Genomic DNA, 13,296 nt, shown 5'->3' with positions numbered 1-13,296 from the left:
ACAGCAAATGCGGAAGAATACACATATCGTGTCATGTTTATATTCGTATTATTCTTATGCCTAATAGTGATACAGTCAGAAATCAAGCACGGCAATTGACTAGATTTTTAAATCTAAGATGACTCTAATTTCTGTGCAGAGTGTAATGTACTAAAGAGCCGTCTGCAAAGATTTTCAAACGGAAAAAAATTTTCACTAAACTCTCGTTCAGAACATCTTCTCATACGCAGTCTATTATTTGGTTCTTGTTGATCATTATCAAAGAAAGCAGCAGTGTAAGTAACAACAAATAGCAGTCTCTTGCCATTGTTTTGCTAATGAGACAAATCCTCTTTTTTTTGTAAGCGGCGGTAGCACGCACAAAAGCAAGCCATGCCGCGAGCGGTGACAGGCCGTAAACACGCACTATCAGAATGCGACAAACAATACAGTACAGTACAGTAATGCATTTTCAGCTTAGAGTGACGTAAACACCTATAACAAAGAGAACGGCACTTACCAGATCAAAGCAAAATATAGCAATCGATTCAAACCAGCCAAAGCACGTGAAAAAGGAAGGGTACCCGTAAAAATACGGACGGAGCACCTGACACATAGCAATGGATACCTGGTAAAGCTTAAGTGCTAAGCTTACGACTCGAACCAAACTACTGTAGCTGTATCGTCATTCATTCGACCTAAATTGAGTCTCATATTAAAAAGGACCAACTTTGTTTCGATTTGGAGGTGCGGCCTAAAAATTTTCTCTCCCCTTGAATTTCGAGTCTCAAATTTCACGTGCGGCTTAGATTCGGGAAATTTTTTTTTCCTTGACTTCGAGTCACATTTTTCAGGTGTGGCTTAGATTTGAGTGCGGCTTAGATTCGAGTAAATACTATGTGATTTTCAGTTGTGGTGAATGGCGCCAAAAAAACTTTTGTTATATTCTAATGAAATTACGAAATGAATCTCAATTATCAAATCTATGTACATTACTTCAGAGTGATAGTGGTTGATACAACATCGAGAATATGAGTATTATGCATGTGGAAACTGACATTAGACATTATATTTCAATTAAAAAAAAAAAGTGATGCAGATTTAATTGAGTTCATGAATAACCATACTAGTGCATATCTCAGATCATTGTGCAGGATAGGTAGTATCTCTTCACCAGCAATTCGCTGTTTAAGCCATCAACGAGTCCAGACTCTTCTTCATGATTTTCTGAGTCTCTCTTCGATGATTATTAACAGAGTTAACACGGCTATTTTAAACATGCCCTATTTTGTAAACATTCCATGTGCAAGTTGCAAGCAACTACCGCTGGAGAGTGCTGCAGTCGAAATTCACAGTGAGCAACACATCCATGACATGTAGTAGGTCATTTCAAAGTGTACATCTAGCATGCTTTGCAATGAGAAACATGTCTCATGTGAAATAGCTTTCTGGAAGTTAGCTCGATGTTTGTGATTGTAGAACGTTGGTAGCGATGCTGATTTCGGTAGATGGTGGATGTCATAGCTGGTTTCTCTGTTGGCTTTCAGCATCAAGCGCCCATTTCCATGCAGCACTAATGGTATAGTCCCTGTTTTGGGAAAGTTGTTGTTACATTTTGTCATCTCAGTGGATTCTTTGAGGACTGAATCTCAGTAGGTATATGCATAGGATAATAGTTCCGTTTCATCAAACATAATCGTATGTTAAACAGTGGAAACACTAGGTAGGAATATCAACAATGTAGGAAAATATAGATTGCTACTTGCCGTAAAGAAGACACATTAAGTTGCAGACAGACACAATTAAAAGACACTTACATAAAGCCACAGTCCTCATCAGCAAAAGAGAAAAATATACCATCATACGCACAAATGAGCACTGCTCATGCACACATGACTGCCACCTCCAGCATCTCAAGCCAGAATGACAATTTGTTCATGAGGCTGTTTGCAGGGTGTATACGACCTGGGAGATCCGGGAAAAACCTGGGAATTTTTCATCCGGGAGAAAACCGGGAAAAACCCAGGAATTTTTAGGATTCCAGGAATTTTTCATTGTTATAGTTTTCAATTAAAATTTTTGTAATTTTGACTGGTAAGAACTGATACTCTAACAAAGAATTTTACTTTAGCCCACTACTGCAGAATAATACTGCAGCAATGAAACATGTACAAGGGAAAGAAAATCAAAATAAATTTAAGTTGCAAGGGAAATGCATCATTTCCAACAACAAACGACAGTACACACACAAGTGCCTGTCAACATCAAAATGTGTCAAAGGCTTTAGAATGAAGACTATGCAATACTCATAACAACAAACGGCTTCCGATGACTGTGAGGTCACAACGGTTTGCATTAGGTTCATTTGAGCAGTTGCCAGCGGGCTTGTACGCATGTGCAGTTGATTCGCGTATGAGCAGAGCCTGCTTCTGCTTATGGCTATTTGAAGTACAACTATTAGCTGTATCAGCAGTAGCAACAAGCAGTCAGACACAGCTGGAAAAATTCTTCTGTCAAGTCCAAGGTGCCAAATTCGCGCATGCACAGAGCAGTCTAAGTAGCAGTGGAGAGGGCGGTAGTCTCCACGTGACCTGTGTTTAAGTTTAGTGATTCTGCTGTTTTTTCTTCGTTTACAACTCTCACATCAAATGAAAACAAAAACGAATTTATGTGGCCGAGAGCTAGCAAGTGAATTAAAATAGTCATATAATTATCAAAGACTTAAATGTTATTAGTTTTAGAATGAGATTTTCACTCTGCAGCGGAGTGTGCGCTGATATGAAACTTCCTGGCAGGTTAAAACTGTGTGCCCGACCGAGACTCGTCTCCTGGTTTTATTTTAATTCCAGGTTTTTGGCAGTCAAGCATTAATTGCCTTTCAGAATACTGAAGTTATTTTTGTCGATTTGCTAAAGAAATTTGGCTTTTATTAATCTTTTCCACAGAGGCAGTCAATTTATTTGAAACGAAGCATTTTATTCCACAGTACTGGCTAGTTTCAACTGTTTACTGAATTACAAGTGCCCGTTTTTATCCCCAGGCACGTATGGCATTATGCCATAATAAAGAACCAAACATTAGATACTGATACTCCCAAGAAAATTTGCAGCCCAAAAACCACACTGAAAAGCTTAACATCAGGTAGGGGCCTATTTCTTTGGAAATCTGGACATACGAATGTGCACTTTCTGCCAAATTATGCATTTTAGTCTAGTTTACAGAATTCTGATGCTCTTGGAGTACCCTCGGATGTTCTGTTTCGTTTAAGACGTAATGTAAGCTCTCTTAACGCTTTATAGGTACAAACATGTGGGCTTCCTATGTCATCGTAGCTGTGCACGCACAGTAACACCATTTTCTGGTGCTCTCTGACAACTGCTGAAATGAAATCGTAACAGGTCACAGGAAAACACTGCGAATGGTGGTTGAAAAGCGTTACTTTCTAAGTAAATTTCATTTTACGCAAGATGAATTACGTTACGTGTGCAAATGTGCTTTTAATTTCTTAAGTCACAGAGCATTTGATTCTCATTTAAAGCTTAACACCGTGATGGCCAACCACTTAGCAGAATTTCATGCCTGGACGTTTCTGTATTGTTATAAAATTTCCTGGCACATTTGTGTGATGTATATTAAAGTGTAACACATGTAAAAAGACCAGTATCATATGTGAAAGCTTTTCTTTTAGCTGCACAATGTGTATTAATTTAAACCATTAACTTTTCATATTTATGTGTTCGCCTACTGAACAATGATGTTGGTTGCTGTTGGCTGACTATGTCACGTGTCGTATGCTCTGAAGATGAGCTATCATTGGCTTGCGAGATCACATGACATCAGCTGTGATTGGCTTACTCAAGCGCATCGCAATCCCAATTTCAGTGCTTTGGAAACTAACGTGCTGTGTTTGGTGGAATTCAGATATACAGTGTGGTCCATCGATCATGACCGGGCCAAATATCTCACAAAATAAGTGTGAAACAAAAAAACTACAAAGAACAAAACTTGTCTAGCTTGAAGGGGGAAACCAGATGGCACTATGGTTGGCCCGCTAACTGGCGCTGCCATAGGTCAAACGGATATCAGCTGCATTTTTCAAATAGGAACCCCCATTTTTTATTACATATTCGTGTAGTACGTAAAGAAATATGAATGTTTTAGTTGGACCACTTTTTTCGCTTTGTGACAGATAGCACTGTAATGGTCACAAACATATGGATCATAATTTTAGACTAACGGTTGGTAACAGGTAAGTTTTTTAAATTAAAATAAAAAATGTAGGTACGTTTGAACATTTTATTTCGGTTGTTCCAATGTGATACATGTACCTTTATGAACTTATCATTTCTGAGAATGCATGCTGTTACAGCATGATTACCTGTAAATACCACATTAATGCAATAAATGCTCAAAATGATGTCCGTCAACCTCATTGCATTTGGCAATACATGTAATGACATTCCTCTCAACAGCGAGTAGTTCGCCTTCCGTAATGTTCACACATGCATTGACAATGCGCTGACGCATGTTGTCAGGCGTTGTCGGTGGATCATGATAGTAAATATCCTTCAACTTTCCCCACAGAAAGAAATCCGGGGATGTCAGATCCGGTGAACGTGTGGGCCATGGTATGGTGCTTCGACGACCAATCCACCTGTCATGAAATATGCTATAATCCACCTGTCATGAAATATGCTATTCAATACCGCTTCAACCGGACACAAGCTATGTGCCGGACATCCATCATGTTTGAAGTACATTGCCATTCTGTCATGCAGCAAAACATCTTGTAGTAACATCGGTAGAACATTACGTAGGAAATCAGCATACATTGCACCATTTAGATTGCCATAGATAAAATGGGGGCCAATAATCCTTCCTCCCATAATGCTGCACCATACATTAACACACCAAGGTCACTCATGTTCCACTTGTCACAGCCATCGTGGATTTTCCGTTGCACAATAGTGCATATTATGCCAGTTTACATTACCACTGTTGGTGAATTCTTCGTTGCTAAATAGAACGCGTGCAAAAACTCTGTCATCGTCCCGTAATTTCTCTTGTGTCCAGTGGCAGAACCGTACACGACGTTCAAGGTCGTCGCCATGCAATTCCTGGTGCATAGAAATATGATACGGATGCAGTCGATGTTGATGTAGCATTCTCAACACTGACGTTTTTGAGATTCCCGATTCTCGCGCAAATTGTCTGCTACTGATGTGCGGATAAGCCGCGACAGCAGCTAAAACACCTACTTGGCCATCATCATTTGTTGCAGGTCGTGGTTGACGTTTCACATGTTTCTGAACGCTTGCTGTTTCCTTAAATATCGTAACTATCTGGTGAACGGTCCGGACACTTGGATGATGTCGTGCAGCGTACATAGCACATACCCGTTGGGAATTTTGATCACAATAGCCATACATCAACATGATATCGACCTTTTCCGCAATTGGTAAACGGCCCATTTTAACACGGGTAATGGATCATGAAGCAAATACCGTTCGCACTGGCGGAATGTTACGTGATACCACGTACTTATATGTTTGTGACTATTACACCATCTATCACAAAGCGAAAAAATTGGTCCAACTAAAACATTCATATTTCTTTAATAAAAAATGGAGGTTCCTATTTAAAAAAATGCAGTTGATATGCGTTTGACCTATGGGAGCATCATCTAGCGCCATCTGGTTTTCCCCTTCAAGCTAGACGAGTTTCGTTCTTTGTAGTTTTTTCGTTTGATGCTTATTTCGTGAGATATTTGGCCTGGTCACTATCAATGGACCACCCTGTATACTTTAGTAATACAAAAATATGCAGCGTACATGCTGCTGCACATGAAACATCGTTCCAAAATGTAGGAATTGTCTTTGCTTTCTTTGGCGGCGGAGAAAAAATCAACATGTTTCCACTGCTTTGACTGTTGTTCTATCTCCGGAGTGTAGTAGCGCACCCAAGTTTCATCCATGGTCACAAACTGGTGCAAAAAATCTTGTTTGTTTCTCTTAAAACGGGCCAAACATTGTTCTGATATGTCCATTCTCATGTGTTTTTGATCCAGCGTCAAGAGTCGCAGCACCCATCTCGCAGATCATTTTTTCATTTCTAATTCTTTAGTTAAAATGTGATATACCTTTTCAGGTGACATCTGGCAGGTGTGATCAATTTCACGCACTTTCAGTCGGTGATCCTCCATGACCATTTTGTGCACTTTTGCAATGATTTCTGGAATAGTGAGACATCTTGGCTGACCAGTTCCCTGATCATCATCTACGCTCTCCTGACCAAATTGAAATTCATATGTCCGCTTGGCAAAAGTTGAATATGAAGGAGCAGACTCTCCCAGTGTATTCTGGAAATCGGCATTAATGTCCTTTGCTTTCATACCTTTCTTTCTGAAGTATGGAATTCATAAAATACCTCATGAATGTAGTGCCTTTTTCATCCTGTGTAGTGTGGATAGAAATTGTTTATCGTCACTTGCTCCAGTGGCACACCGAACCACGGGAAACCAAACACGTGTTCCTGTAGGTCCGCAGTAAACTGAGTTTGCAATGTGAACAAAGCACTGTCAAGTCACCGGGATATAGCGAAGTCAGCATAGCTTTAAAACAGTTCCAAATCGGTAACCACTCAAGGCTGGAAACAAACCAACAAGAAGTCCTCAGCGGTGGGATCTACTTTTTGAAACCATCTGTTCAGTGATGTGGCTTAAGATTCCAGGTGTTATACCCAGCAGCCACTCACTCTGGTGTTCCATTGTTTGTGACTTTTTGACGAAAAAATATTTTGGAATTTTATGTGATGCTCATTACCTGTAAGAAAGTCTGATGTGTAGGTTGGTTCTGTGGCATAATAGAGAAGGTATGAGCCTCATAAGCAAAACGGTGTGGGTTTGAATCTCATTTAGTGCTTAACTTTATTTTTATTCTTAAGTCTTTATCGAAATGATTTTGATCATTATTTTTATTCAGTTAAATGGTTTAAATGTAATTTTGGTTCTATTCCTTTGTCACATCACTTTACTCGCAGTATGAACCTTTTTATTTGTTCTCATTTTTTCTTTGCATCATTCTTTTCCCTCTCAGAATTTTTGTGAATGTGAATTTAATTATATTTATTTATCCACTTTAATATTTAAATATTTGAAAATTCCGATCTACTGCTTAAAAAACATAAGACAAAATAATCTATTTTTGTTGGCTGTGCAATGGCGTCAGAAATATATTTTTCGGTACAAGATGTGCTTTTTTTGGGTGGTAATTGTCGTACAAACACTTAAAACAAAGAATCTTATTGCACTACGGACGAAATAATGCAGATGAAGATCCAAATGAAAGTAACATGAAATTCAAGCAAAACGAGTCATAGAAATAATGACTTCACTAACATGGACGAAAAAGTAGGATGATGAGAGGAAATAAATTAAATGAAAATTAATACATAAAATTAATTAAAATCACGTGAATGAAGTTTTCAAGTGGAAAAAGAATGACCCAGAGAAAAATAAAAGCAACTGAAAAAAGGTGATATGATAATTAAAATGGTGTGACAAAAGAGTAATCAGAAATTACATTTAAACGAATTATTGAATAAAAATAATGATCAAAGTCATTTCAGTAAAGATTTAAAAATAATAAAATAAAATTAAAGCATCTGATGATATCTCAACTGACTACATCCTTCATGTTAAGGCTGTTTCCAAATCCATTACACTACACGATCAATCTATACATCAGTACTTTTTGTATAGCTAATGAATATCACAGAAAATTACAACTTTTTTCATCAATTATTTTCAAACGAGTGCCCACCAGGCTGAGTGGCTGCATGGTGTGGTACCTGTAATCTTAACCTACATCACTGCATAGACTTTTCCAAAAGTTGATCTGATCTCTGGGAACCTCTCCTTGTAAGCTAGCAAGGAATGATCATGCCGCAAGCATGGGTCACAGGCTCAGTGGCAAACAGTCGCCTCCGGGTAGTGCCATATGGCATGCAGCTGCTATTTGGAGCCTTAGCAACTTTGATATGTTCACGTTTGCGCTAGGCAGAAAATCCACTGTTGGATACAAAACTTCTCTCCTCCCTTAAATTGCTTGTAAGGCCGGAGATGGCCTGTGTCAAGGATGAAGAGAGGGCAAAACCGGAATCCCTGCCAAAGGCTTGAGCTGCACATCCTTCACAGCCAGAGTGAGTGGGAGACGGCACCATCTGCATGGATTGAGGCCCAGTAGTGTTCTGTGGGGAGTAATGTCCTCTGGGGCATAACTTGGGTCAGTCCAAAGGGAGGGCTATCGTATGTGATGTGGGTGGTGCCAATGGTTCGTCCTCCATTGGCACCTCACCCCAAGAACTTGCACAATCCCATGATCATTCGGAGTGGACGGCTCCGGCAGTAGGGACAGCAGCTGTGCAAAGTGTGCTGGGAGGGAGGAGAACCTCCATTGGCTCCGTTGCTTGTCAGCATCTACTTCCCTATGATGCCTTGCAGTGGGTGGAGAGTAGAGGGTGATAGAGCAGGCCCAGAGGTTAGTACAGTTCTGTGACTACAGTTTTGTGATGACTCTAGTTGTACTGCCATATGTATGCCTGAGGAGGATTCTGAGCTGGCAAGTCATGCTGCGGGTGGAGTTAATTGCTGTGACAGACCAACTGCTGCCTGCTGACAGCCACCTCAAACATCTGTTGCCACCTATTGTCAACCATGACACCTAGGGTCGACTTGGGATTTCAGCTGAATGTGCAGGCCCACACGTAAGAGCCATTGGGGTGCAGGGGGGGGGGGGGGGGCAGAGTCTGCGCCACCAGATGAGATTAAATAGGGTATGTGTTCAGCACCTGTGCAAAATCTCAGCTGGGCTACATCCATTGACAGGGGTGGACCAGAACGTGGCCAGGAAGCTGGTGAGTGTATCCCTTAAGTTTGCCAGTGTCAAGATTTTTTTTTCATCTGTGACTTTAATGTCCTGACCAACTACTCAGCTTTCAAATTGGGTGCCAGATGAACAGGGTGGTGGTCAGGTGCTCAACACCATTACATCTATGAAAATCCAGAAAAACTGTAAAATGTGGGCTATGTTGGAAACAAATGTAACTGGGGCCCCATTATATAGCAAAGATAGTAGATTAGGCATGGGCCATGGCCCCAGAGGATGTTTCAGACATCTGCACTACATACAAAAAATTTGAAAGGATGTTAGTGCCAACAATCACGCCAGTCCTTGGAAAAGGCCAGCAAAATCCTAGTCTGCTCTTTGCCTTGGGTGGTAAGGGTTGGGCCATGAGTTAAAATGCTGTGCTGGGGCTAATTGGTTTTGCGCATGGTCATAGCAGTTGCGAACGGTATGTTCTGCACCATTGTTTTTGTTCGGCACATTCCCCAGTATGCAGTGCGTAGGATGTGCAATATGTGGGGGCAGAGTGCAGGAGGGACTAGCACCCAACATGCTGCATTGTCCATGGCTAAAAAAATGACTCTTTCCATAACATTAATTCTGTGCCAGAGGGTAGATAAGGGCGCCATTTTGGGTCTGTGTCTTCAGGCAAATGTTCAGGCCAGCCGCACTGCAACGCGGACAACATCCTGTAAAGAAGCAGGTCTCGGCTCATCTCCGCTGCTACATTGCCCGCTATAATGGGAAACTCATCAAGGGCATGCTGCTGGTTTGTGTCTAAGGTAAAACACAGCATTTAATGTTGGTAAAATCGGCATGATGGCTACGTGGCAAACAAGAAACAGCATTGTTATTTTAATGCTGCATGGTATTTCTGTAATGGATATCATAAGTGTAGTTACCGAGAAACAGTGCCCATTGATGCAGCCATTGCGCCATTTTGTGCGGTAGTTTTGCGTGGGAGAGAACCAACAATAGCAGGGGCTTATGGTCTGTAATCAGACGAAGCTTGGTACCATAGAGGTAGATGTGACACTTCCGCACACCGTAAATGATGGCTAGTGCTTCTTTTTCAATCTTTGAATAATTTTGTTGTGCTAAGTTCAATGTCTTAGATGCAAATGTGAATACATTGTTCCTCGCTGTTGGCAAATTTGTGTGACAGGACAGCATCAACACCATAATCAGTGTAACTCCCTTCAGTCGCACTGCACTGATCACCTCCAATCTTGTCCTGAAGTGATCGTACGCACTCCTTAAAACAGCGCTGCCGAGATTCGCGAATGCTGCTTCGATAGCAGTGCGCAGAGTTGCGACATTAGGGTCCCTCGTCTTATTGGTAACTCTTTTGAGTACAGTCCAGTCATAGTCAAGAGGGTTAAAATCTGGGCTATTCAGGGGCCAGAACTCCTTTGACTAAAACATGTCAATGTTATACGAAGCCTGTTCTGGATTAAATGGCTCATATGAGATCCTCCTCTGCCATCTGACGCATTGTTTGCTCGCTGACATTCGTCAGTGATTGCCCCGGGTCCTCCAAAATCAGTGCGTGAGCATTTTCAATGACTGCCACAGTTTGAGACGTGTTACCTCAAATGAGGTTTCCTCGCCGGAGCAGCGGAACCTTCCCCAGACTTCCCGGAAGCATTACACTTGGCCACAATATCTAAACAGTTGGTCTCGAGTACCCAAAGAACCTAACTATTTCAGTGGGTGAATGCCCAGTGTGAAGACTTTCAATAATTGTGATTCTTCGTCAGCATTCTTCAGAAACAGTTGTTGGAAATGAACAAACATCTAAATGACAAGATTGGTCTGAGGTTGGCGTGGTTTATTAGTAGTAAAATCACAAATATACATGAAATACTTGTATCTTGCCACAGGTGTGTGAGAATCTATTCATGGTGTCAATTCCTCCAACACTCCTTCTGTCATTAGTCGAATCCATGCCACGTCATATTGCGGCACTTCTGTGTGCTCACAGGGGCTTAATGATGGGTAGCATATCGGGTAGCTTGTGTGGGTTGTGGAATTGGTATCACTGGAGGAGGAACGGTAAAGCTTGTGAGTAGTGTATTAATTACCCTGCACGATGATAAATCGTTGAAGCCCTAGCAAAGGATATGGTTCATTTATTTCAGTCTATGATTATATTGAGTGATGAAGAGGACATTACTTTGCAACTGATTCTTTGGTGTTGTCAAAAGATTAGAGAGAGAGTATGAGGATATGGTGCAGGAAATTTTTATGCAGACAAGGTTTGGAGGATAGTCGTGTCTATGATGGCCTTAGTAAGGCTTTCAGCATACTGGGCAAGGGGTTTCGTGTCATTGCAGTTGCACAATCCTTGGGTGGTCAGGCTATATGAGAGTAATTTTTTGGCATGGAGGGGATGACAGCTGTCACAATGTAAGTACAGTTAATGACTGTGATATGGACAGCAGTATGGAGGGAGACATCAGTGAGGTAGAGTTCAACATACAGGAAAGTGGCAGATTGGACTGAGCAGGAGAATGTGAAATGGATCAGAAATAAATTATTGAGGCTGTGGATGAATGAGAGCCCAGCATCCAATCTATGCAAAATCTTAGGTCTTCCATCCATATGGGTCATACCCATGACCCGTGTGGTAGACCCAGAGACAGGACCTGTCTGATGTACCCACCCAACACACACTAGTCTATCACATAATGGAATTATCCTATCTTATAATAGGCAGGGGCACCTATGGAAGCAGTCATGTTTTATACCAGCTCTGCTGCAGTTTTTGCACAGCATTTTATGTGGGTGTGACCATCAACAAACTGTCTACCCAAATAAATCGTTACCACCAAACTTTGACCAATAGTGGGATCAGCCATCTAGTGGCAGAACACATTGCTTTACAACCCGTGCTATCTGGATTCCACTCCCCAACATCAGCTTCTCTGAATTACACAGATGGGAGTTGTCCTTGCAACAAATCCTTTGGTCCTGTAGTCTTCCTAGCTTCAATCTTTGCTAGCCTCCTCCTCCACATCCATCCTATAACCCTAACTTCACTCATCTTGCACCTCTCACACTCTGTTCCCAATAGTCTTGGTGCTTTTTCTGTCTCTCCTACTCAGTCCACTCTTCTGTGTAATCATCATTATGTATCACACGAGCTTGCTTATACCAGTGCCCTTGCCACATTCTGACCCGTGCAGTTGCTGCCTTTCAGTACTCCTGCATTCCACTCCTATGCATGTGCTATTTTTCCCTCCCAGCTGGCAGCTATCCTTCTCCGACCCTCCCTCTCTCCTCCTCCTTTCTCTCCTTGCCCACTCCATCCAACACAATCCTTTCCCCAGTTGAGCTACAGGCTACAGTGTCAGCAGCGTGTGTGTGTGTGGGGGGGGGGGGGGGGATATTTCCCTGTTTTCAGGCCCATGGAAAGATTTGGAGCTTCCCTTTGTAGCCATGAGTTTATGTTTTTGTCTCTGCCAGTACCATATTGAATTAGGATCTATGGAGAAATATCTTCCAGCAGCTTTCACTCTATTTCGATTGGTGTAAAATAACGAATTTAACTTAAATTTTGCCGTGTATTTTGACATTATAACAATTTGTAACAAACTGACAGAAATAAGTCTGAGCTTCAGTTTTCAAATTTACGGTATGTTGTTACAATGGAAATATTTGTATCCCACTGCTGTGTCCATTGCTGTCCATTGTCAAGTCATTTGAAGGCTGCTCCAGTAAAGATGAACCAATAGAGGGAGTTGTGCTTGATATTATTAAAATAACTTTTTAATTATGAAATGTTGTAGGGGGGAGGGGAGTATGTGAGAGGGGAGCTTGAGCAATAAAATGTAGTGTTGTAATAGATAGTTAAATATATTGCGGGGTTTGCCTTTGATGTTATCTTTTTTTTTTCAATGTGGTATGTGTATACTATACAATTTTAAAATAAATTAGAAGTAGAAAGCAAACTTTATTGCATACTAACATAAAGTGTTTGTTCCAGGTGAGATTAAAGCAATAAATATGGGAAGACTGCTGCTGTGTGAAGCTGTTGCTCTCGTTATGGAGAAGTGTTTCTATCTGCTTGGAATCAAAACTGTTTCACGAATGTAGTGCTTAAAACAAGAAAAATAAATAATTTATTTGTGTTGTTTTGTCTTGTGGCTACCATCTCCAGTGTTAGTAACCATAAATGAATTGTGCACAAGACATTGAGTAAAAAAAGTGGCATAACTGTGCTTGTAACCAGAAACGTATCTGAAAAATTAAGTTAGTTTCTGTAACTAGTACAGTTAACAGCTGTGTAGATGTTGCCATATAACTGGCCATTCCAAATGGTTTGTATCTTTCCGTTATTATGAGTTCATATGGTGTGTTTATGCCTTTGGATGTTCCCTCTGGCCCTGGGGTTAAGTGGTTGATAGTCTGT

At 41.0% G+C, this 13,296-nt stretch overlaps 1 protein-coding gene across 3 annotated transcripts in view; it reads left to right on the top strand.

Moving 5' to 3' along the window:
• The window catches only part of LOC126260054 (arginine--tRNA ligase, cytoplasmic), a 138,540-nt gene extending 125,523 nt beyond the window's left edge, over positions 1 to 13,017 (top strand). For all 3 annotated transcript variants that reach the window (XM_049957243.1, XM_049957244.1, XM_049957246.1), the window contains one exon: positions 12,871 to 13,017. In XM_049957243.1, coding sequence (XP_049813200.1) covers positions 12,871 to 12,980 — 110 coding nt within the window. In that variant the 3' untranslated portion in view covers positions 12,981 to 13,017. The remainder of the gene's footprint in view (positions 1 to 12,870) is intronic.
• The last annotated feature ends 279 nt before the right edge of the window (positions 13,018 to 13,296 follow it).

The sequence above is a fragment of the Schistocerca nitens genome, chromosome 5, assembly GCF_023898315.1.
Source record: "Schistocerca nitens isolate TAMUIC-IGC-003100 chromosome 5, iqSchNite1.1, whole genome shotgun sequence".
In the NCBI taxonomy this organism is placed as follows: domain Eukaryota; kingdom Metazoa; phylum Arthropoda; class Insecta; order Orthoptera; family Acrididae; genus Schistocerca; species Schistocerca nitens.
This window is presented reverse-complemented; position numbering and strand designations above follow the sequence as displayed.